A 26,459-nucleotide genomic window follows, 5' to 3' on the forward strand; every position below is an offset into this window, starting at 1 on the left:
GTAAAATTAGTGAACTCTTGACGAGGCTTGTGGCTATATATGGTGCTCAAGAAAGAAACGTACACAGAGGGAAGACTCTGGATTTGCTCATCAAGTGCGTACAAACACTACTTCCTACTTAGGCTACCCTGTGCTCCATGCTTTTTGTAGCTGTCTTGCAAAATGCAGTAAAGAAAACAAGTGAATAACAAAAGCATCACGAATTCCATTAACTTATAAAACTACCTGCATTTTCAAACAAAAATAAATTGCTCATATTGCTTAAGCTCTAACTCTGTTGTGTGCCTGGTATACCGTCTCGAATGAAGTATACGATTCTATGGAACTATGGCTAGACCTCATATTACTGAAACTCTAAAACTGTTGTGTGCCTGTGTGGGAAAAACCAAAAGGTGTGAAACAGATCTTAGTGATAATGTTGCTATAAGGTTTTATCTAAACAAGAAACAGAATTCAAGAGGTTGTGTAAAACAAGTTAAGAGTAAATTTGTAGATGTGAACCAGCTGTCTATGAATTCTTCCCCTCTTGAGGTTTTGGTTCAGATAAACTTGGATGTTCCAAATATAACTGCACGGACAGAGGTTCGCTGCTCATGGATTTTATTGGGGTTATTAATGGAGGTTGCTGCCTCTGCTTTGTGTCTGTCGGGATCTTATTAAGGGAGGTTGCTGCCTCTGCTTTGTGTCTGTCGGGATCCATAAATCTGCATCCTTGCTTGCGCTATCATAAGCAGTTATCTCCCACCTGCAATCTGGTAAAAGAGAAGTTCAATCCTCACCTCTAAAAATGTCGAAGAGTTCACAAAAGCTAAATCATACAGCAAACAGCAAGAGCGTTTGCTTGGATTTTGTGGATCTAGCAAATTTGACCAACCAATAGCAGACAATGCATACCAAATTACTGCCACATTAACCCAGTACCTCGTGGAAGTACTTTGGTAAGACCTTCCGAGACAGGCAGTTTAACTAAGAATGAATGCACGCGGAGGTTGAAGGCAGCAACAAACAAATAAAAAACAGAAGAATTTTAATGATTAAAAGAATTTGATTAAAAGAATTTCAAGTTTGTTGGTTTTATTTTTAATAGAATAATAGCCATTAAGACTATTTTTTTAGGAGGTTTATAAAACTTTAAATATTTATTTGGGAATATAATTATGATTATTTTTTAAATTGTTTATCATACCGAAATGTATTTAACTTTTTTTTATTTTAAAAAAAATTATTTTTAAAAATTAATATATCAATCATAGTTTCGAAACTCAATCCAATTATCAATCCGATTAAATGATTGGTTTACAAATTAGAATCATAGTTTTGAAACTCAATCCAGTTATCAACCTGATTAAATAATTGATTCACAAATTAAATGGAATGATCTAAATTAACCCGAATTAATAAAAAAAACACCTGTAAAAATACATAAATCAAATTTAAATTAAAAACCAAATAAATAGAATCATCAGAACAAGCATGAAAGGCAGATGAGTTCTACTAGTTTAAGGGAGAGATTCCTGGATTCTTTAAATGCAAGGAATGGAGGATTCGATAAAAATGAACACATTACTCAGGTACCAATCTTAATTTCTGGAACTTGTGGGTAGAATTTATTTATCAGCAACCAAATCTTTGCATTTTTGTTGGTGATGCAGGTCATTGAGAAGGCCCTGGAAGGACATTATGAACTTGAGGAAGAAGAGAACCCTCAAGTTTTGTTGTACAAGAATTTGTGGCTTGAGGCTGAATCAGCTCTTTGTTCCATGAAGTATAAAGCTTATGTTCTGGGTATGGAAACTGAGATGGAAAAGAAAGATGGCAATAAGATAAAAGATATTTTAATTACCTGAGCTCTCCCTTAAGGGCTTTTGATGCAACCTTCTGTTCTTCCTACCCTCTGCTGTGAGGTTGGTGATTTTATTGTAAAGTTCTTGCGTTGGGAACCCACCTTGCATCCAGATGTAATAAGCATCAAATCAGACGTCCCCAGCCGTCCTCTACTACTCAGCTGGGTTTCAAAATTCAAAGAGTTAGTTAATTAAGTTTGCAAATTGCTTCGTTCTTTATTTTTCGGTATTCAGCGTTTTGGCCTTTTAAAAGGTCAAAACAATGTAGTTCAATGACTGTCAACATAAAAAAAAAAAATTAATTGAGTTTCACTTGGGTTTGACCAGGTGAACCGGGTATTGAATTGATTTGATGAGGCTTTGCAGGGCTAATTTCTACATAGGTTTTTGACTCTACTCAGATTAGATTGGCCGGTCTAGGTTGATCCTCTGAATCGGTTTGAATTTTAAAACTCTAGTATCAACGATCTAAAATATAAAAAAAATTAATTTTTAACTAAAATATTAAACTTTTTTTAAAAATATGGGTTGACCTGTATTTCTAAATGCTTTTTAAATAGATTAGAAATTTTAACTTAATAAAAAAAAAGTGAAATTACAAAAAAAAAGTCATGAAATGAAAAAAATAACAAAAAAAATCAGAAAAATTGCTAAAATTAGATCATCAAAATAAGATTTTTAAAATATAAACATTCGACGTTTAGAATAGTAATTACATAATTACTCTAAGAAAAACGAAAAACTCTTGTAAATATTTGAGATCAATCTAATAATCCATAAATATATCTACTACATTATTCATATAATATATGTGGAACATATCTATTTGTTGACTAGAATCACTTATTCTAATAAGTTCAACTACATCAAGAATGATCATACAGAGGACTCTCCTTCCACTTTTGAGCCACGAGACTGGTTCACTGTGAGCTTGAAAATGAACCTCTCTAGCAGGATGTTATAAAGAAAATTACAGCTACTCTCTCCACCAGTCCCTGTTTTGAAGCATACCATAGATAGTTACACATACAAAAGTTTTCTTAATGGTATTAAAAAACCAGGGTGAACTCAGCTGAGAAGGGAATCTATTCACCATTGTAAATGGACCAGCTGTTAGGGCTGTACATCAAAATAAACACTCCAATTCGGCCTATCTAATAGAGGATAGAATCTACAACACCACGTGTAAAACTTAGCAACAGAGCAAGGAAAGCAGTCAACAGATCAGAAATAATTCATTAAGAAAACATTTGAAAAAGTTCACCCAGTAAATATGAACATTGTAAATTCTATTTTGGCCAAAGAATTTGACGAAAGAAAACCAAAAAGTACTGTAGAGCAGGAACATTGCAAACCAACTCGGTGACACACACACACAACGGAGAAAGGAATGACCAAGTTCAATCAAGTATCAACAAAACCAAGATTTCTACAAGCATTTCAAACTATGTATTAAAAATCAATCAGCAAAAAGTTCTTCCTTTCTATACCTGTAAGCACATTGACATACCAGATCTCTACAAAGTATTATAAAGGAGTTTTTCTAACAGTATCAACACTACTGCATTAAAAAACAACCGACAAAAAGTTCTCTTTACCATTTATTCAAGTACAGTAATCAAAGGAGAGGAATATCAAGAACCAACCTTTTGGATAAGCCCAGAAACAGAAGAGTGAATGTAATCTCTAAGCTGGGGATGCCTAGCTCTTTGCACTACCACATTCATATACCTCCTCCTCGCAAATGCATCTTCACCAATCAAAACCAAAACTCCATAAATGAACATGCTAATCATTATAAAGGACAAAACTCTACATTAAAAAGTGTGACTTTTAGTTTTGGAACCTGAAGGATAAACTCCTTCGAGAAAAACAACTGAAGCCTCCAAGAACTCAACAAGAATTCTAGCTATTTCAGCTGAATTTTTTTAATTATAAATATGATAGAGAGAGTGAATCCAAGAATCTATGACCCAAATGAAGACAAAGAATTACAGTGAATAAGACTAACCTGAAGAAGATTGTTTATTTTGACTGTCCATTTATCTGCAGAAAAGAGAATGCCCAAAACTGATGGTTAAGAAACAATCAAAATTCAGTGAGACCATATACCTGCCTCAACAGTCTAAAAAGAAAAGACCCCAGAAAGATAGAATTCTGAAGAAAACATAAATTTGCAAGATAACACTAATTTAATCAATTTTTTTAATTATAAATATGATAGAGAGAGTGAATCCAAGAATCTATGACCCAAATGAAGACAAAGAATTACAGTGAATAAGACTAACCTGAAGAAGATTGTTTATTTTAACTGTCCATTTATCTGCAGAAAAGAGAATGCCCAAAACTGATGGTTAAGAAACAATCAAAATTCAGTGAGACCATATATCTGCCTCAACAATCTAAAAAGAAAAGACCCCAGAAAGATAGAATTCTGAAGAAAACATAAATTTGCAAGATAACACTAATTTAATCCAAAATTTATGTGTTTATGGCCTTACCGACAGTTTTAAACCAGGACAAGATGACAGGTGAAATGAAATGACATGAGAGCTACTGGGTTGATCGGATGACAGGTGAAGTGATATGACATGAGAGCTACTGGGTTGATCGGAGGAGAGGCTTAAGCTCCATGCTGGTAGACATGGCTCCCTGCAGTTAGTAGCTACTAAGCTTTCTCATGCATCCCAAGAATTGCCGCCTGGCAAGAATTAAAATTAAAATTAAAAGAAAAGAAACCTGAATGGAACGGTAAAAACATTGATCCCCACCGTGGATTTTTTTACTTCCTTGCCCATGAAAAAAAACTAATCATTGAGAGTAAAATTTTTGGATATTTTAAAATTAAAGATAAAATAGGTATTTTTTGTTTTTAAAAACACATTAAAAAGATCTAATTATATTTAAAGCTCAAATTCGATACCTCGAGTCCGAGGTCATTTTTATCATTTCACCGTTATTATTATTATTATTATTTTGTTATTATCAGGTTTAGTAATTTAATAAATAAAAAATATTAAAAAAAAATAGATGATGCATTCATTACACTCGTGAGCGTTTTAGCCGTTTTCAGATGGCGGGTGGAACTGAGTCCAGCAACCAAAAACTGGTTCCATGTCGGCTTCTGATTAACCTCCCTTTCTTTCCCCGACATCAACATTCTGCGTTGCCGATGCTTCCACAACTAGGTGCAGGAAAATGCCGTTTCAGTTTCCACGAGACAGCGATACAGGTTAAAGAAAACTGATTGCAGCTAATTTAACCCTCGAACTGAATGGACCAACAGACGTGGATGCACCACTCTGCCTAGGCTTGGCTTGACAAGAAGGAATATATCCTCTGTTGTTTCATTCGCCTCCAGCCTCGGCCCAATAAAACTCCTCAAATCCCCTCTTAAATAATTTCATCACGCAGAGGCAATGACAAGTCTTAGTGCTGCACTTAAAGGCGACTTAGCAGCAGAAGTCAAATGGTCACAGCAGTAACTCACAACAGGTGTTCGCCAGATTGATCTTTGTACCTCGCAGTCCGTTATGGCAGATGGAAATTGGAGCGGAATGCATTATAGCCATGTGTTTGAATCAGAAGAAATCGTGTATCCATTCATTCAAGCAAAGAACTAGGGCTGGATCGGTTCGTCAACAAGGCTTTGCTTATGAAGTCTTACAGCTCCACTAGATGGTCCATTGAATGTGCTGTATCATCTCAATGAAAACATGTCTTAAGAATTCATAAGATTCCTCTTTCAGGTAACGAGGTTAAGTTAAAGAGCAACAAGTAGATCTTACACTCATTATTATTAATCCACGGAAATTGTTACAAGGTACTGGCGAATTCAAAAGGGAAAGTAATACACAGAGATTAGGATAGGATATGATGACAGAACTCTACTGTACTAATACACAGAGATTAGGATAGGATATGATGACAGAACTCTACTGTACTAAGGCACTTGTATTGTAAACAAGAAGTGCTCCCCCTGCAAGAAGGCCAGCTAGGGTAACAGCCCAGATCAACAAACCAGTAGTGCCTGCAAGGATTATATTGTTCATGTTTTCAATCAAATAAACTGAGCTCTTAAACTGGGAATTACATGAGATATTTATCTTTGAAAGAAATATTCTCTTGCATCATGAAATTAATTGCCAAAATGCAGCATTGCTTACCTCCAACATAAACTTCACCACTTGGAGACCAATCCTTGGGGTCGTAGATAGGACTGTGTATTAAACACCACAAAATAACAGTCTCTGGTCATATACTTATGCCTCCATTTATCAGAGAAATGTTCAGAAATATACAGTAGATAGCTCACCTGTATCCATCAACATTTGCTCCATATTTGTCAACAAATTGATACACTCCCTTTCCCTGCATCAAGCCCAGAAATTGGATTACTAATCACTGACTCTCTGTTAGTACAAAATAATTCATTAAGAAGGGTAATTCAATGCCCATTTAAATCAATGATTAGTGATCACTTTTTTTAAATTTTGAATATTTTTTAGTTTTAAATTATTTTTCTAAAATAATTTTATTATGTTGATGTCAAAAATAAACTTTAAAAAATAATAAAATATTATTTTAATATATTTTAAATATTACATTTTAAAAATTAACATCTATCACAATTCTAAACATACATTCCTAATCATTAAAACCATTAATCAACCATGCATATGGGGAGTCGTCACCCTAATAAAATCATTTGTCTCCCATCATCACGTCCCCACTGATTCAAAGAAATGATCACCACCTTCCTAGCTGAAATGATGTATGTGTGTGAACATATATATATATAAAACATGAATTAATTTATGTATTTAAACTCGAAGGAAAAAGGCAATGGATTTAGAAATTTTACCTTGCCCTTTCTCCCTGAAGCATCAACCCCACCCCTTAAATCCATGCCGCCATTGATTCCTGTACAACAATCCATGTTTTTTCTTCAACAAATATTCAAGTAAAGGGAACAAAACATACTCATAAAAATACAGGCCACGCAGATGCTCACGCATGCGTATGTATATTTTTGAGAAAAAAAAATGATTTGATGAAAAAAATTATATTGAACAATACAAAAAGATTAATAGCACGTAAATCTTCGATGGGAAAGAGAAAATAATATTAGCCAGGACAGATCTTATTCGCATATTTGGTGCCTTTAATGTACAGGAAAATTAAGGAAAAATTGTCTGCAAAGGTTCATGCAAGAAGAGATTCCTAATTCCTTAATTGGTTGAATTATGATAATTAATTTCCTAACAAGCTCTTAATTAAATTGCTTAGTAGAAGCGCAGACATCCGGCTGAGAATATAATATGCATTGATTACATAGTAAATGCAAGATCGAAGGCCAAATATTTCAAGAAGATCGATGTCCGAAGCCTTTTTTTTTATATATATATATATAAATAAAGATGTCTAATTCATGGCCTCAAAACTCCCATCAAATTGCAGGAATCAATCAATTAATTACTTTATTAATCAATTAATTACACTTATTAATCATAGTGGGTATGGTTAGGAAAAAAAAAACAAACCCAACCAGTATAAAATTAAGCTTACACAACATTAATTAGCACCTCAACAATTATGTATAGCAATACCCAAATAATAATAACAAGAATTATATGTGTATGATTAATGAAAAGGGTAATTAATTAATTAACATAACATTCTATGGACATGTATCAATCAAGCAACAGACCATAAGGCTGATCAGTCTTGGACTTCCTCGAACGACTAGCCTCAACTTTGAAAGATGATCTCCTTGAAAGACTTGGAAGAGAAGGTTTCTTGACTGTAAAAGGAGCTGGTTTCAGGCTCATTGATGAAGCCATAACTGAGCTGGTAGCCATGATTAATTAGTGTTTAAGCTTTGCTTGATCTGATCTCTGCTTGTTTTGCCCTCCTACTTGCTGGTCTTGAGCTCCAATTAAATACTAACATCCTAGATAATGAAAGCGATAGCATGATAATCATTGACAGTTTTTGCTACATGGCATTGCTTGTGTGGCTGAAATCTGGATATGATATTGCAAACATTATCAGGATGGCCAGGTGTTTCAAACTAGGTGGTTCTTGAGGCCCCACCTGATTACATGACAGCTGGAGTTACACCATTGGCTTAGAATGGATGATCCAGAGATTATCTACAGTATTCAGTATTGTTTTCCTTGCAATATTTTTTTTGTGTGTGGCATAGCATCCCAAGATGGGAATATACTCTTTGGATATTGTGTTGCAGGACCTGTGGCGCAGGAACATCTCTCACCCTCAATTTTAAAGGCTAAAATTCTGAAAGTAAGCCAACAACTTCATCAACTAATTCCAGAGACCACCGCCACTATCTATCGTGACACCACCACCAGCAGCAGCAACCTAGGACTAGGTGGAATGTGATCAAAGAATAGAATAATATGAGTATGATCTCAAAAGAACAACAGCAGCAGCTATAGTATTAACAATAAGGGAATTTCGCATGAAAAATCAGACGACATGTACTCCATTGCAATACAAGTCCAAGGGAGAAAAAAATTACATAGAGGGATTGACAAGGAGGAAGTGTTTATGTTTCTGGGCAATCATTGGGACAGGCTATATGATCCATTACTGTAAATTAGAGTAGCAGAAGTCTACTGTGCTAAAGCACTTGTGGTGTAAACAAGAAGTGCACCTCCTGCAAGGATTCCAGCTAGGGTAACAGCCCAGATTAGCAAGCCAGTCTTGCCTGTAAATATTACATTGTTCATGTCATCAACAGATAAATTGACCTCATAAACAGGGAAATCAATAACTTAATGTTCTTTCTCCGCATCATGGGTGTATAGTTCTCGAAACGCATTGAGTTACTTACCCCCAGCATAGACATCACCGGATGGGGACCATTCATCAGTGTTGTAGATAGGGCTGTATTTCAATCAGCAGAAAAGATTTGTGTTATCAAGGACCTAATCACAGATGCATATCTAACTTGAACTATCTAATTACAAGATGCATTGCTAATTATCAGACCAATTAATGCTGGTATAAATGTTCATGTAAACCTCAAGCAGGAGCCACAAATACGAATATAAATGAAGAATCACAGAAGCCAAAAGCTGATATTTTAGTTACCTGTAACCATCCACATTAGCACCATATTTGTCGACATATTGGTACACCCCCTTTCCCTGCAGGATCAAGTTTTAATCACCGGTAAACTTTCAGTAAAAACAACGAAGATATCAATGCGCTCAAACTTAGGCTGCAATTCCATGAATTTTTGATTAATAACTACATCGAAGGACAAGGAGCTTCTTATACTCATGCTTGGCAAGAGGGGTGAGAATTGAGTTCGAGTACTCTATTTTTTTTATCTGTAAATGTAGCTAACTTAATAATAAAATATAATTTATATGATTCTCTCAACTCTTTCAAATAAAAGTGTTTTGGACTTGAAATATTTATAAACTTCCTTACACTTAGTTAAAGAGAACTAGAGTGTTAAGATTTAATTTCGGAATCGTTTCGTCATGAAAAAAAATAAAAAATAAAACAAGACAATATAAACTAGAAAGCAAATTAAAGCACTACACACGAACCGTGGGCTTTCTTCCAGATGCATCTAACCCGTTCCTCAGGTTCATCCCACCACCCGTTCCTGGACAAAAAGAATTAAGACTCTAAGCTAATCCATCTTATGTTATTTAAGCAATTTCTTTTGCTTCTAAAAATCAACAAGAAAACACGATGAATGTATATGAAGTGTTAAATGCTACAATAAGCACAGTCCAGGCAAGATCCAACTCCCTTCTAGACAAAGGAAAGAAGGATTTAAATGAGGAAATGAAAATCAATAAAAGAAAAGAACATGAGGAGAAAAAGTCAATTAATAATTACTATTTTTTCTTAATTAATTATATTTGAGTGGGGTAAGAGAGATCAGAGGAGAAAGAAAGGACTCGTACTTGTCTGTAAACAGGAAAAAGTGCAAGGAAACAGAATTATTGAGATCAAATCACTATCATAATTTTCTATAATAATATTCATCAGTGATTAATTAATTTGTTGTTTTGTAACTTTGCATTTCACTTTCTGTTCAAACACTTATCATAAACTTTCTTCCAGAAATGGAGAGGAAGATCATTATGGGCCCTTCAAAGAAACCTTCCATTTATGTTTCTATCACAGATCAGCTTCTCTCATGCTCCCAAATCATACAAAATGCATTAAGATTTGTGTTTTCCTCTTCTACATGTTTGTTTATGCATGCATGCATCATATGAAAAGGGTATGAGTAATATATATGTATGTTATACGAGGAGGAAGAAGCAGACCAAAAGGCTTATCGGTCTTGATCTTCTTGACACCACTAGCTTCAATCTTGAAAGATCTCCTTGAAAGAGTTGGGAGGCCTCTCACTGAAGACTTCTCAACCGTGAATGGAGATGGTTTCAGGTTCAATGAAGCCATAACTGAGGCTGCCATTACTTTCACAGTCTCCTGTTTATCGTCAACTATGTGGTCTGCACGCCCGCTAAAACCCTAGATGATAAGAATAATGGCTGCATAGGTGGCATTAATTATGTGGCTGAGTTATAGATAGGGTATGCAAACATTATCAGGAAGGCAAGAAAGTTTTAAAGAGGAGGAAATGAAGCATGCAAATGCTCAGTACCGCATCTTCTTACAGGAGACGTGGAGGAAGTATGCCCATGCATAGCCATTATAGTGAATTCTTTATGCCAGGTAAAACAAAATGCATAAATAAATAATATATAAGAGAAATTAAAAGATTTATTTTCATCTCAGTTTCACTACACTTTTTTTTTTATATTTTATTAATTCAATTTAGCAAAAATAATGATTAAAAGGTTTGAGGAATTTTTGTTGTAAAGATAGCATTAATGTCCGCTACAATTTCAGACTTTTTCTAAACTCCTCTCATTCTTATATTTATTTTTATTTATAATTATTTTTTATTATTGAATTTATTGTCCATTTAAGAAAAGAAATCATGGTTGCATCTATTTTTCTAATTCTTTCCATTTAATTTCTTAACAGTACGGATAAAAGTAGATTCAAATAATAAATAAAATCAAACTTTTAAAAAATTAAATAATGTTATACTTTGGTTTGCAATAGAAAGTGTAAAATAAAAATAAAATAATTAATATTAGATTTTAAAAACATAGAAAATGAAAATGAAAATCTTTTAGAATGTGTTTATCTTACAAGGTGCAAGGCACTTTTACACCTCCTATTAACCCTTTTTTTTTTTAAAATCCCAAAAATCATAGCAAAAATAAGTATAAGGCTTGTAATTTCCCCCCTCACTTCATACAAACCATATCCTTAAAGGAAAACGAACATTATGGAAGGTATTGTAAAATAAAAAATATTATATTTTTTCTTGTATAATTCTATCATATGTAATAAGTTACATCATATGTATCATAACATATGTACAATGCTCTACTTATATAAATAATAGAAGAGTTGTCCTAATTAAGACACTTATTAAATCATTACAAATCTTTGCTTTAACTTGGTGCCAAAGTCTCTTTATCTTAAATAGGTTCTTCTACTCTTTGTTGTATATTCCTCTACTTGACGCCATCCAAGCTCTTCTATTTTTTTTTTATAGATCTTGTCGCACCCGTACATCGTAGCGGCCTTAAAGATTAAATTTTTGAAAGAACGGATTTCTAGTATCCAGTTCTTTAATGGGGAAGTGTCTTATTTAAGGAGTCGTCACCTAGTATTATGGTCATTAAGAACCCTAACTGGTCAACAGAGATTCTATGGTTCAGGACTGGTTACGTAAAAGGAAAGATATTATCACCCCTTAAACGTCCTGCTTGAGGCAGACTGCATTGCTGATCTTTGTCATTGATTGCTAACATTTTTGTTGGTTATACTATGATGGTTTGTATGTAATATTCCTGACTCTAGCACCAATGAATATTCAATTACGGATATTTCCAACTCTGACGTTGATAAATATTACGTATGTATCAAAATGAATAAATTTAAATCACTATTTTCTTTTTTTATTCTTGACTCTGGCGTTAGTGAATAAACAAATAAAAATCAATTTATTTTTTATGCATACATATTATTTTTATTTTTTTATGTAGCTAAATAAAAACAAAATTCAATAAAAAAATAAATAAATTTACATTAGTATTTTTATTCCTGACTCTGGCGTCAATGAATAAACCAATAAATTTATTTTATTTTATCTTATCTTATTTTTTTATGAACATTTTTTATTTTTATATAACTAAATAAAATACAATGAAATAAATTTGAATTGGTATTTTTATTCTGACTCTAGCGTCAATGAATAAAAAAATACAATAAATTCATATTTATATATATATTTTTTACATACATAATTTTTATTATTTTATTATTTTTTCTTTTTTATTTACATTTTTGGGCTAGGCCCAGCTCAGCCCACATGGGTTGGGCTAGGCCCAGCAGCCCAGCCCGATCTAAGAAGCAGGTGTGCATGAAAGCGCTCGCCTGATACAAGAACAAATGACTTCTAAAGTGAATTATAATTCACAGCTACTCTAGCAAAGCAAATTATAACAAAAAGGAAAGCAGGGAATGAGAAAGTACTTACTTGATGCGGGGAGACTATGTCGAAGACGATGGTAATGGCGTGCCTGGACAACGTTTATGTTGTTCTTTCCTTCTGCTTATCTCCTCCTTCCTTTTATACTTATTATTTTCTCTGGTTCTCACTTCCTCTCTTTCGTCCAGTCTCTTCCTCGTCTGTCCCTGGAATCTGCTACTTGCAAACGAAGATGACGATGTGGAAGGGCTGTTCCACCAACACGGCTTCCTCTCCTCTATTCTAGTTTTTTATCCCCCCGGTTCTACCCCTTTTTTATTTGTGAATTTTGCTCTCAGTTGCTCCTTTATCCTTTTTTTTTTCATACCCTAAAATCTGTATTTCTAGTGTTAGAATCCCTTCGCGTGTGAGAAACCAAGTTTCAATTATACTTATTCTCTTTTTTGAAGTTTGAATTTGATTAATAATCAAATTTGAAAGTAGATAACTATTATTATCTTAAAGACAAGAATTATCTCGAAGATAAAGATTATCTTGAAGATAGGAATTATCTTGAAGATAAAGATAGAATGACAAAAGCACACTGTAGTCCTTAATTTTCACGGAAGTTGACAAATCACACTTTTCATCGAAATAAATCTCTGATATTTTAATTTTTCATTTTAAACCCTGTAAAAATTAAATTAAAAGCCAAAGGATCAAAATTGGGTTATGACAGATCTTTCTCTTTGCTACTTGCCTACTCTTCTCTCTCTGTTACACATAATTTTTTTTATTGTTGGACTTGCTCAGCCGACCTTTCCTTTTTGTCAAAGGTGTTCTACCTCAAGGCATGCTCCTCTCTTTGCAGGTCTTCTTCAATCAGCTACTGCTACTCTTCTCTGTCACCATTGTTGCCATGGATCACATAGCTAGTGTAGTTGTAGGCATTAATGTCATCTCTTATTCTTAAAATTCTTTCTCCCTGATTCCTAGACTCATAATAACAACCAACATAGCCATGACTCCATTTACTGTGATAACATCCTTTATTCCTATCTCCAACACCTAGTAAGATATCAATCTTAAACTTACCAACATCAATTATCTATTTTAATGTATGAAAATGAAGTTGTTTCTGATTGGTCAATGAGTCTTCTTGTTTGTTGACGACTCGACTCCATGCCCCTCTTCGTATGATCTATCCAGTACGACCTCTATTGTCTCTGCTACCTTCAATTCTAGCCCTTGTCATATGTTTTTGACTTGGAAACAGCAAGACCAGCTCATCCTTAGTGCTTTGTTGTCCTATCTTTCAGTTGAAGTTCTTCATCTCGTGGTTGATTGTTTGACTTCTACTAGTGTTTGGAGCACCCTAAGCTTGCTCTTGTCTCCTCATCCAACTCTTCAATCATGCAATTGCATAGATATCTTCAAGATCTTTGACAAGGTGATGATACTGTGAGTATCTACTTGTAACTTGAAAAAAGTTTGTTTAATGAATTAGTTGTGGCTACCAGATATATTTCTCTCATCGATTTCAACTTGTAAGTGTTTAGGGGACTTCACAATGAATTTCATGATTTAGTTACAACTCTATCAACTAAAGTTGACCCTCCTTTATACTATAAGCTCCATAGTCACCTAGCTACTCATGAATTCATACATCTCAGCTCACTCCTCTCCAGTCTGCTTACTGCACCCTTGTTGCCCACCCTTGCATAGCCTCCCTCAGTCTATACTGTCCAATGTGGTTTTTCTGGGTCTAATAGCAGTGGTTTCACGACTCATCGGGGTAGAGGAAGGAGTGGCTGACAGCATCCTCATGACAACTTTCATTAGCCAAATGATCAATTCTTTCATGGTGTTAGTGGTGGTTCTCTTTAGCAACAACCTCGCAGTCATAATGAATAGTGGCAACAACATCCACACCGTGGTGCAGCAACAGATCAGTGGCTATAACAGAAATAAAATGCCTACTTTACCACATTTATGACCATTCTGCACAATAATGTTATGAGCTTATTCACCATGGAAATCACGCCTCGGCCAACCTTTTCTTTGGTACTACATCAGCAAAGGATTCTGCCACTTGATTTCCTGACACAAGTGAAAATCACTATGGTACTCCAAACATTACTGGTATGGCACCCGCGGAACCTTATCTTTGTAATGATCAATTACATGTTAGTGATGGTAAGAGACTTGTTATATTTAATATCGTATATAATCTCTTATATACACCAAAACGAGTCTTCAACTTCTCTAACATTTTACATGCTCACATTAAAAAAAATTACTATATGTTTAATAATTTTATTATGAACATTATATCTTTTTTTAGCTTCACTTTTTTGTTTTCTATGTGAAGGATCTCATCACTAAGAAAAAAAAAATTTTCCGGTTAGAGTAAAGACGACATATATGTCCTTTCAAAGTCTTCTACCAAATCTCTACCGTTAACATTTTTGTCCACTAGTATGGCTACTTTTACTAATATTTGGCATCGTCGACTCGATCACCCTAGTTCTCATATTTTGAGTCTCTTAGCGTCCAATAAAAAGTTTATGCCTCTCGTCATCTTAATTTTCAATGCCAAACTTATCCATTAGGAAAATCTTCTTGCTCGTCCTTAGGACCTATAGGTCATAAAATGTCCACTCCTCTTGAACTTATCTTTAGTGATGTTTGGGGCCCTACTCTTATGCCATCTTCTGATGGTTTTTGATATTTTATCATATTTATGGATGCATATAGAAAATTTATTTGGTTTTATGCTATTGTTGTAAAATTAGATGTATTCAATGTGTTTCAAATATTTCAAGTACTTGTTGAACATCAATTTTCTTGAAAAATCAAAATTGTTTCAAAATGATTGGGGTGGTGAATATTGCAAATTAAATTCCTTTTTCAAAACCATTGGTACTCACCATCATCTTATATGTCCATATACTTATGAACATAATGATACTGTTGAGTGTCGTCATCATTATATTATTGAAATTGATCTTACTTTTTAAAGTCAATGTAAGGCACTTCTAAAATTCTAGAATTATGCATTTGAAACCTTAGTTTATCTCATTAATCGTATGCCAACCTTGGTTTTAAGCAACAAATCTCCATTCAAATGTTTGTTTCATTAGACGCCTAATTATGCCTTTTCACTTTCTTTTAGATGTCTTTACGTTCCTTTCTTTCATCCTTACAATGCTCATAAGCTAGGCTATAACTCAACTTCATGTGTGTTCTTAAGCTATAACTCGTCTCATTTAGGTTATTGTTGTCTTAATTTGTCATTTGACCGCATTTATATTTCTTGTCATGTTTGATTTCATAAATAAGTTTTCTCATTCATTGAGTCTGTCCTCTCATTTACCTTTGTCATCCAGCCTGCCCTTGTCTCCACCCTACCTTTCTTTACCATCTTTCTATCTTAACCAGTCTCAGCCCCACCTCCATTTCCCACTCCCTTGTCGATCCCTTCACCATCATCTCCATCTATGTCTCTTGATCATTTTACAAGTTCAGGTTCTGCAGTGCCAGCATTATCTCTATCGGATTTGCCCTCTACTACAGCCTCGCTGTCAGCATCTTCTTCTCTATCTAAGGACTCCGCTCAATCCCTGCCTGGTCTGGACTTATGTATGGATCTTCCACAATAGACCTTCAATTATCAACATTCTGCTCTGCCACCCATTTAGCAGCATCCCATGGTGATGCATCTTTAACATCAGAAGACTACCAACATCAGCTTTGCTTCTGCTTCCTCTCTACCAGTTTTAGCTCCACGGGTAATACCCCCCCTCTAATTTTGAGCCTCTGCGTTTTAAGAAAGCTGACTAGTACTTGTGTTAACATACTGCTATGAAGGATGAAATTGCAGCCTTACATACCAATGTCATTTGGTCATTGGTGCTATTTGATCCTTCTATGAACATTGTTGGTTGCCGATGAGCGTATAAAATCAAGCGTTGAGCCGATGGGGCCACTGACAATTACAAGGCTCGTTTGGTTGCACGAGGGTTCATCCAATAGAAAGGTATAAATTATTCAAAAATATTTAGTCCTGTTGTTAAGCCAACTTTTATTCGATTAGTCCTCACGAATGCAGTCCTAAAAGGATGGTAGATTCAACAACTTAATATTCACAATGCTTTCTTTAATGGCTCACTTTGCAAGGTTGTTTACATGCAACAACCCCCAGGTTTTGTCGACTTTGCTTTTCCCACTTATATCTGTTGCCTTCATAAATCTCTTTATGGCTTAAAATAAACATTGCAGGCCTGGTAAATGCGACTAAGTGATTTCCTCCTAACTATTAGTTTTTAGGCTTCAAAGGTTGATACCTTTTTTTTTATTCTGAATGTGAATCATGATATCTATTACTTATTTATATGGATGATATTTTACTTATCAGTAATAACTCTGAATTGCTTCATTGACTTATCACCTTACTGAGTTCGGAGTTTAAACTTTATGATTTGATTCATGTGTATTATTTTTTAAGGATTAAAGTTGCTCCTACTAGCGTGGGTCTTTTGCTCAGTCAACACAAGTATGTTCTTTATATTCTGAGTTGTGCGGGTACGCCATCATATAAACCTCTTGATACACTAATTTTTATTTCCAAACTTGATCTATAGTTTACTGAGTTATTTTTGGATCCCACTCGTTTCTGCTAAATTGTTGGTGCTAGTTAATATCTCACCTTTGCTTGACCAGACATCTATTATGTTGTGAACAAGGTATGTTAGTTTATTCATGCTCCTACCAAAGGCCATTGGGCCACTGTTAAGCGTATTTTGCGATACTTGAAAGGTATATCCTCCTTTGATCTCTACCTTTCTCATGACTCTTCTATGTCTCTCTATGGTTTTACTGATGTTGACTGGGCAGACAATATTAATGATAAAAAATCCACGGGTGGATACATTATATTTCTTGGAACCACTCCCATTTTATGGAAATCTAGCAAGCAACGCATTGTTGCTCGCTCCTGTATTAAAGGAGAGTATAAAGCTTTAACTGATGGTACTGCTGAGGTTCTTTAGCTTCGCTATCTTTTGTCAAATTTATGTTTCTCTCCTAGTTCTGCTACTACTATCTAGTGTGATAATTTGGGTGCTACTTATTTGTCTATTGATCCAATCTTTCATGCTCATACAAAACATGTTGAAGTTGATTATCACTTTATTTGTGATTGAGTGGCTAAGAAAGAGATTCAAATTTGCTTCATCTCCTCTAAAGATCAATTAGCCGGTGTTCTTACAAAGCCACTTACTTCCTCTGTTTTTGCTTCTCTACTTTCTAAGCTTAACACGGATGACTCACACTTTCCTTGAGGGGGTGTATTATGGGATATGTTGTAAAATAGAAAATATTATGTTTTCTCTTATATAGTTTTATCATGTGTAATAGATCATGATGTAACTATCATAACATATGTACAATACCCTACTTATATAAATAGTAGAGGATTTGCCCTTATTAAGATACTCACCAAATTATTACAAGTCTCTACTTTAACTTGGTTTAAAATAGAAAGTGTAAAATAAAAATAAAACAACCTTTTTTTTTAAGTCCCCAAAATCATGGCAACACACAAGTACAAGGTTTGTAATTTCCCCCCTTACTCCATAAAGAACATATCCTTAAAGGAAACCAACATAAAAGGGGTTTAGATAAAAAGCAACAACAATAGTTGATAGATTAAGTCATGGGTTTTAAATATAGAGGACCATCAAAATCAACAACTACGAGTGAAGAATACTCTATTAAATTTTCACCCATTAAACCAAAACCATGTATTTCATAGTGCGATTGGGTAGTAGCTGAGCATTTTAAGTAAAGCAGATATCATACAAGTATAATTTTTTGTTGAATTAGAACGATTTGTATTCTTACAAAATAAAGCATCTTGTTATAAGTGATGAATTGTAATTATTCATCATAACTTAGAAGCTCTTTATCAAAAAAAGATGGAATACCTATTCTTGTGTTACTCATTGATAGATTTGGCTTCTTAATATAGTAGCACTTGAGATAATAGATGATTCTGAGTAATTAAATATAGATTTATCATAACTTGATGCTAATTTGCAGATTATATGGATGAATTAATAAAAGCATTTATGAATTAATAAGATAGATTTAGACAAAAGAGAATATCTAATTGCTTCAGCCTAGAATGATAGCTTAAAAATATCATAAATTTTTATCTAATAGTTGGATTAAACTCAATTTTTTATAAGAATTTTTTAAGGCTATTTTCCCTATAATAGCTTCTACATTGCTACACAGACCCTCAAATCTTTAAATATAAAAAATTTAGCCTCGGAGCCCTATTTGGGCCCATTTTGTTACTTTCCTTGTTTTTTTTTTTTTGGATTTCATGCATTGTTTTGAATTTCATGATTATTGCCTTTGTATTTTCAATTTTTTTAATTTTGTTTTCTTGTTTAGATAGAGTTTCTAATCTAATTAAGGTTTTGTATTCCTTATAATGAGGATACTTAATCATCATTATATTTTAGAAAGAATAAAATTGTGAATTTATAATTCATATATGCAACTCTTTTCACTTATCAAAACTTTCATTTTCTGATTTTGTTTGCTATTTTTAACTTTCACCCGCATTACTTTTCTTATGTTGCTCACAGTTTGATAAATCCTATTAATTGTACTAGAATTAAACATATATATTGAAGAATTCACTGAACTGTCATTAATTATTGACGACATTTATATATAATGATTCAGTCAAATATTAACAATCAAAATTATACAAGAAAATGAGTTAAGATTGTCAAAAAAAATACAAATACTGCTTTATTGTTCGGTAAAGAGAGCTGAGAATATAGGTTGTAATGAATACAATTTCCTGCTAGCTGTAATTCGTATTGATGACTGCTGATCTAAAGAAAATGGATGTTTAGCTAATAATCATAGCTTCTACAAGAAGTAGCGACACGATTAACATTCATAAAATGGCCGAGCAAACTGCATGAAAGAAAAAAAGAAAGAAAGAAACATTATAAGCAACTAATTAAGCATTTCTGTGAGCTTTGAAGCAGCAGCTAGGCCACTGAGTCTCACCTTCGACATTTGGACTGACAAAGAAATCACCACAGATGACCGATCTCTTCTTCCTATCCCAAAGGAAATTCTCCTCCCGTGCAGTGCTCACAGTTGGAAAAGCACTTCCCCTGGAAACATACCACGCGATGGAAAACCATGAGAGGCTAGATGGAAAATAGCTGCTAGAAAGCAGGAGCAATAAAAAGGAGACAAAAAAAAAAAAAAACATGTATATGGCATTCATTTACGTATATAAAAAAGAGAAGTTGATAGCATGGAGTTAACAACGTAATTTTGTTGTGCATATTGAATCGAAAACAAACACAAATAAGTAGATTTATATGATTTTTTAAAATTAGATATATTCACAAAGATAACAGATTGTATATTAATAGAGGAATGATACAAACATTCAACTAAACTCATTACAATTTTAGAAAACTTAAGGTTTTATTTTTATATTTAGTGTTTTTTTCAAATCTGTTTTTTTACACTCTTAAAGTTGTACTTGCATTTATTATATTTTCAATTGTTCTCACCAAACTTGTATTCTTGCTTTTTCTATTTCTATTTACAGGAGAGTTTTGGTGGCTTGGTTGAGAAGTAAAGGTGATTGATGATGGTTGAATGGTGACTGGAAACGGTTGACAGTGGTTAAATGATAATTAAAAAAAAGTTGATAACTTTGCTACGGATTTCATATACATATACAAAATAAAAGAGCAGTCATGGATTTTACCTCGGGGATAGATTTACAATTCTGAACAAATGAACTCGTAACCCGTAATTAAAGTTCATCCGAGGACTATCAACAAGTTTTAGAGCAAACAAGCAAGTCCTGATGGTCAATCTCGTCAGGGTTGATAGTTTTGTTTTTTTTTTTTTTTTGGCCCAAAAAGAGGAGATTGGAGAACAGAACAAGACTCTTGCAGTCATTATTTGACTTGATTATTTGGAATTTTTACTTCTTGCAACGAGGTTTAGCGATTTCTATTCAGTTGTTGAAATAGTTTTCAGCAAAAAGTCATTTCATTTCCTATTGTGTTTAGGAATTCCTATCTCTAATTTAATAGTGGGTTTGGGATCTTGATGTATCTTATCTAAGAACACCTGTTATATGCTTTTATTATATTAGAAAATAATATAAATTATATTTTAAATTTTTATTTAATAACTTAAATTTTTAAATTAAATTGGTTATTTGATAACCAAGCGATTACGAGTTTAAATTTTATTATTTTTATTTATTTGATAAAAATTAAATATAAAATAGTATAAATTTATATAAATTCCAAGCTAAAAAAACATTTACTTGAAAAAATATATTATAAAATAATATAAATTATATTTTAAAATTTTATCTAACAACTTAAATTTTTAAATTAATTTAATTTTTTTATATGCTGTTTATAATTAACAATCATTTATCGAGCAAGAAATAAATTTGATACTCTCTACTATTTTTCTTCTACAATTCCTACCGTTTCCCCTCATTTCTCCACTGTCCTACATGAATTTTGTCTGCTAAGAAAGTGACAACCAACAGTTCAGAATTCCCTGGTTATTTCATAGTTCCAACGAAGTTATCCTCAATGTCTTCAATGAAGCTGAGAGATATGGTGGCATGGGCCATTTCAAAGGCCTTTACTGTTCTGCACATCAAATCCCCAGTTTTCTTTCTAATTCCATCGAAGTAACATCTTCCCTAAGGCATACTGGAAGAATGGGACGACGTTGTTTTTCAAAGCCGCGCTCGTGGCAATAGTACAACGCAGAGATTTTAGAGCTAGTTCCATCAAGAAATTCAACAAGTAGCAGTAATAATGATGATAATTTAGGGCATTAATCTAAAAACCAGCCATCTCTCATGAACTTTCATAAAAAATGGCTGGGGGATACTGCGCCTGATGCTTTGGAATTCTTGAAACAATTCTTCATCCACTTAAGTTAATGTTGTGCTTGAAGGCTTCCCTGAAGACCACTACACGGTAACAAAATCATCCATACCAAATGAAATCCTTGAAAAGGATTTACTTTGACAAGCAGGATGTGCAGTTTTTATAATACTCTTTATTTCTATCATTACAAAATGAAAATACCAAATGGTTCGTTCACATGTTTATGGAAAATGAAAGGAAAAAAAATTCATTAGTTGCTGTTCTTGGCGTACTCTTTTCTATGTGTTTCTTGCACGATCAAATTTAGATTCTGAAACCTTTTAAACTTAATCTTCACATGAATTCAATATTTCTTATCATGCAAGATCCCTGTTTTATTTAACGTTTGACAAGAAAGTACTTTGATCCTTTCGATGGACATCAATTCTTGCTTGAAAGTTCTAGTATTTGTATTTGTACTTGTTCTTAATCTTTTATTTTTCTTTGATCTATGATCTTGATACCTTCTTGGACTATTCTATAGTTATGAAATTCAACAATATTGTGCCAAACTTACAATAAGTGGGTCAATACAAGTAAAAAACAAAACAATGATATATTACTTTTTTTTATTTAACTACATGAATAGTTTTTTTTTTATTATCAACTACATGAATAGTTTACAGAAAAACTTAACTTTAGTTAGAATCTAATGTCACTACCTTTAGCCAAGAACACATGTGACTCACCAAAAGTTTAAAAGTCAACTTGTCTTGATGTTTGTGAATTTATCTCATTGAACTCTTTTTTGATAATTTTAGAGATCTTATCATCAAAGTTCTATGTGTTCTCTCTTGAGATAAAACAGCTATTTTTGGATTGATGAGTGAAACGAAGCCTCAATCCTCCTTTCCTTTTTTCTATTGTTGAGAAATTTGTATTTCTCCAAAATGTAATGTTATTTTTACAATTTTATTGCAAAAATATCATGATTTGTATTAAATTCTTTTATATTCTAAATAAAGTTTTAGACTGACTTCAAGAAGGGTTGTTTTCCCATGTCAATGGAATTTTATCTTTGTATGGAAGGAAAAAGCATGTTGTTCTTTCCCCCCCATTGCTGGCAAAAGAGATCATAGTTAGGACTTAAGAGACCTAAACATGGCCAAATGCCCAAGTTATGGATTGGGTAAAATGACTCACGAGTCAGGTCAACATGAATAAAACGACACTTTATCACTCTCTTTTTTTAACTGAATTTTTTTTCCTTAATTAACACGAAAAACATTGTTTATATATATATATAATTAATTAATTAAACAATGTTTATTTTTAAAAAAATTGTTTGAATTTCACACGAACTTGCCGGGTCATTTGGGTTTTTCTAGGATAACTAAATGGGTGGTCTAAAAAAAACCTTGACTTAGTCAAAATACGAGTTACTGAACCGACCCCCAGGTGGGGACAAGCTTCATAACAATGAGAGAGGCTAGCTGTTGGGTTTTCTTTACCAAAGGCAAAGTCCTCGAGAAGGTGGACCATGATGCTGCCATTGTTTTCTTGAGTGGTTGATTATTTGTACTGGGGGTGGTTGGTTTGGGTAGCCGAGATTGTTGGTCCGATGAAGAACGGTGCTGGTTTTGCAGGTTCGGACCTTTCAAAGATAGTTTTTTTTAGTCTTCTATAGTGTCCAAGTGGAGCTCCTCCTTCCCGGGTCTTGTATTTTCAAGAGAATTTCTATGGAGGAGGTCAGTGATTGTGTACGAATTTTGATATTTTTATGTCACTTCTCTCTAGTTTCAGTCCAAACCAGTGTTATTAAATCCAGCCCGGCCCGGCAGGTCGACCCTGGATCCAGTTGTCCCTGTGGCTGGACCGGTCCGGGTTTAATAAAAAACTAATTGTGGCAACAACCCGGTCAAACTCGGGCGACTCGGTGGGTCGATCCATGACCCGAGCGAACTTGGACGAGACGCTTTTTCTTTTTTAAATGTAATATTTGAAACTCATTAGTATATATACTCTATATTTTAAAGAAAAAAATTATATTTTTTTTAATGTGAGATAAAAAAAAAATTGGTTTAAATACTTCAACTTAAAATGATAACATAATATATTTTCAATGTGAGATTTGAAACCCTTTTATATATATATTCTATATTCCCAAGAAAAAAATCATGTTTTTTCAATGTATGATAAAAAACCTTTTGGTTTAAATATTTCAACTTAAAAAGATAATATAGTATCTTTTAAATATAGGATTTGAAACTCTTTCATATGTATATTCTATGCTCCTATGGAAAAAATAATGTTTTTTCAATGTGAAATTTGAAACCCATTAGTATATATACTCCATGTTCCCAAGAAAAAAATCATATTTTTTCAATGTGCGATAAAAAATCTTTTGGTTTAAATACTTCAACTTAAAAGGATAACATAATATATTTTCAATGTGGGATTTGAAACCCTTTCGTATATATACTCTATGTTCCCAAGAAAAAAATCATGTTTTTTCAATGTGGAATAAAAAAATCTTTTCGTTTAAATACTTCAACTTAAAAAAATAACATATTATCTTTCCAATGTGGAACTTAAAGCCCTTTCGTATATATACTTTATGCTCCCATGAAAAAAATAATATTTTTTCAATATGAGATTTAAAATCTATTAGTATAAATACTATATGTTCCCAAGAAAAAAATTATATTTTTTCAATGTGGGATAAAAAACTTTTTTTATTTAAATACTTCAACTTAAAAGTTTAATATAATATTTTTTTCAATGTAGTATAAAAAACCTTTTAAAATATTCCTTTAAACTTCATTATTTACAATATGTATAATTTATATGTACATAGATTTTTTTATATAAAATATTAAAACTTTATTTTTTTAATTTTTCTAGGTCGACCCGAATTGACCCGAGTTGACCCATTAAACCCAGGACCCGGCCTCTTGACCGGGTCAACCCCAGACCGAGTTTAATAACTATGATCCAAACTCGGCAAGCTCCAATGGAATGTAAACTTGTAGTTGATATGATCTGACTTTTAATTTTGTTTTGTAATATCACTAGCATGCAAAGTCTTTGGACATTGTACTGTCATTAAATCTCGTTAGGCGGGTAATTTAGAATTGATCAACTTATCCATGGTCATTTGTTAAAAAAAATAAAATTCATCTAGTTGATATGATTTGATATTATCAATCCAATATGATCCAATAAAAATAAATTTAATTTTTTATTTTAAAAAAGTTATTTTAATTTTTTTAAAAATAATTAATCTAGATCAACTTATGATCCAAGTCAATATCCAAAAATAATTATGACAAATACCCACATTGATAGTTTGTTTGTAAGAAAACTAGAAACATAAACCTTTTTTCTCTTTAAGATGGTGGGTGGATTTCACTATCATTTTCTTAGTTTAATTAAAAACGGTAAAAAAAGGACGACCTCATTTTCAAGCTATTGAGAAATTAATCCATTTATCAAATGTTAAGCTGTGAAAGTTATCATATATAAGCGGCGTTGTAATAATCATTCTTCTGGATCAGGATCGTTAAGAATAAAATAGATGAAAATAATAAAAAATTCTTACTTTTTATTAATAAAAAAAAATAAATGTAAGTTGTTACCTAATATTTTGATTATTATGAACCATAACTGATCTTATAGTCTGGATGAAGAGACTAATTGTGTAAAGAAAAGGTATTAACATTCCTAATATGTCTTATTCGAGGTAAAATGTATTATTTATTTGTTTGATATAAAATAAAAAAAATATTGTGTTTTCTAATAGTTAGTTTATTTAAAGTTTAAGAAAAGTTCTTCTTAATAAGGAAGTCCTTATCATATTAGATTAAAAACATAACTGTTTTAATATCAACATAAAAACATAAAATAAATTATTTTTTATTTAATATCAATAATATATCTTATATATAAGTTCATAATCTTACATATTAAAAGAAACATAATAAAATTTTATTATATTTTTGAAATGCAGGCTAAAATTCTCTGAAGATTTATAAACTTATTATCAAATTCATGCAATATTCTTTTAAACATGTCAAAGCATTTTCATTTTTTATAAGAAAAATACTTAAGTAACTTTAGGATTTTTAGCCATATACAAGAAAAAAAGAAGATATATTTTTTTAAGCTTTGTTTGGCAAAAACTCATTTTTTTTCTTTGTAACAAAACTATCAAAAAGAGGCTTAAAGGGTGTTTGCCAAACACACCCTTCAACCCAAAAACCCTTAAACAAAAATTATAGCAAGTCAAAGGGTATAAATCCCTTTGACCCACTTTTTTTTACCCGATCTGATTGGGTCGACCTGAAATTTTATATTCGACAATAAACCAAACCATAATTCTGGTTTGACCTAAAAAACAACCCAAAATCAAATCTAAAGAAAAAAAAAGACTAAACACCTAAAAAACCTCAAATATTCTTGAACAAAACGGATTAAACACAAAAAAAAAACAAAGAAAATCTAAAATAAACCTAGCAACGTAGGTTCCTAGGTTCCAAATCGAACCAAATTTGATCACAACAAAGGCACATACATGTTGGAAATCATACAAGGATCAATAACCTAACATCGAATCACTTTGAGTATCATTAAAATATCACAATTTTATCAAAATAGATTTCAGTTTAGAAGTTTAGAACCGAAACCTAAGAATTAAAAGTCATTAAAATCATATTGTTAATGCAAATAAACACTAGATTATTAGCTAATCATGCATAAGGAATGGTTTTGGGCAAATAAATAAAATAAAACAAGTCAAAATCATGTAGTGAAGGCAATGCTCTTAGGAAGAACAAGAAAAATAAATAAAGAATATTCAACATGAACCCAACATTATGATTCTCAAACTAGATTAGATATGAACAAACAAAGACATATATATGTTGCAAATCATGAAAAGATCAATAATTTACGTTCATTCACTTGATTATCAATGAATCATCAAGATTTGACCAAAATAGATTTCGGTTTAAAACTAAAACCCTATAATTAAACCCATTTCAACATATTATTGATGCAAATAAATATCAGATTATTAGTTAATCAAACATAAGGAAGGTGTATGTGCAAAGA

The 26,459-nt window shown here is 32.6% G+C and overlaps 2 protein-coding genes and 1 pseudogene across 4 annotated transcripts; all 3 read right to left on the minus strand.

Annotated features, from left to right (window-relative positions):
* Positions 1-1,419: 1,419 nt before the first annotated feature.
* On the minus strand, positions 1,420-5,255 carry LOC105130100 (DNA polymerase zeta processivity subunit-like; annotated as a pseudogene).
* A 355-nt stretch (positions 5,256-5,610) lies between these two features.
* On the minus strand, positions 5,611-7,861 carry LOC105130098 (photosystem II 10 kDa polypeptide, chloroplastic-like). 3 transcript variants are annotated; one of them, XM_011032449.1, is made up of 6 exons: positions 7,555-7,861; positions 6,709-6,767; positions 6,160-6,215; positions 6,011-6,063; positions 5,778-5,874; positions 5,611-5,729 (listed from the first exon to the last, which is right to left on the minus strand). In XM_011032449.1, exons 1-5 carry the CDS (start codon positions 7,703-7,705, stop codon positions 5,780-5,782), a joined length of 414 nt encoding a protein of 137 aa, XP_011030751.1. In that variant the 5' UTR covers positions 7,706-7,861; the 3' UTR covers positions 5,611-5,729; positions 5,778-5,779. The 3 variants fall into 3 exon arrangements, with proteins under 3 accessions (XP_011030751.1, XP_011030750.1, XP_011030749.1); XM_011032448.1 differs by having other exon boundaries at positions 5,611-5,704; positions 5,753-5,874; XM_011032447.1 differs by having other exon boundaries at positions 5,611-5,874.
* Positions 7,862-8,273: 412 nt separating this feature from the next.
* Positions 8,274-10,434, minus strand: LOC105130097 (photosystem II 10 kDa polypeptide, chloroplastic-like). The gene is made up of 5 exons (XM_011032446.1): positions 10,166-10,434; positions 9,431-9,489; positions 8,964-9,019; positions 8,704-8,756; positions 8,274-8,577 (listed from the first exon to the last, which is right to left on the minus strand). The coding sequence occupies exons 1-5, from the start codon at positions 10,314-10,316 to the stop codon at positions 8,483-8,485; spliced, it is 414 nt and encodes a 137-aa protein (XP_011030748.1). The 5' UTR covers positions 10,317-10,434; the 3' UTR covers positions 8,274-8,482.
* Positions 10,435-26,459: the final 16,025 nt, after the last annotated feature.

This window comes from Populus euphratica, unplaced genomic scaffold (assembly GCF_000495115.2).
Source record: "Populus euphratica unplaced genomic scaffold, PopEup_1.0 scaffold95.1, whole genome shotgun sequence".
In the NCBI taxonomy this organism is placed as follows: Eukaryota; Viridiplantae; Streptophyta; class Magnoliopsida; order Malpighiales; family Salicaceae; genus Populus; species Populus euphratica.

Excerpts from the sequence above, each read along its gene's own strand:
- LOC105130097 (XM_011032446.1), bottom strand. The coding sequence starts at position 10,316 with ATGGCAGCCTCAGTTATGGCTTCATTGAACCTGAAACCATCTCCATTC. Across the intron at positions 9,490-10,165 it reads CAAGACCGATAAGCCTTTTG|GAACGGGTGGTGGGATGAAC; the intron begins GTCTGCTTCTTC and ends CTTTTTGTCCAG. Across the intron at positions 9,020-9,430 it reads CATCTGGAAGAAAGCCCACG|GGAAAGGGGGTGTACCAATA; the intron begins GTTCGTGTGTAG and ends TTGATCCTGCAG.
- LOC105130098 (XM_011032449.1), bottom strand. The coding sequence starts at position 7,705 with ATGGCTACCAGCTCAGTTATGGCTTCATCAATGAGCCTGAAACCAGCT. Across the intron at positions 6,768-7,554 it reads CAAGACTGATCAGCCTTATG|GAATCAATGGCGGCATGGAT; the intron begins GTCTGTTGCTTG and ends ATTGTTGTACAG. Across the intron at positions 6,216-6,708 it reads CTTCAGGGAGAAAGGGCAAG|GGAAAGGGAGTGTATCAATT; the intron begins GTAAAATTTCTA and ends GGCTTGATGCAG.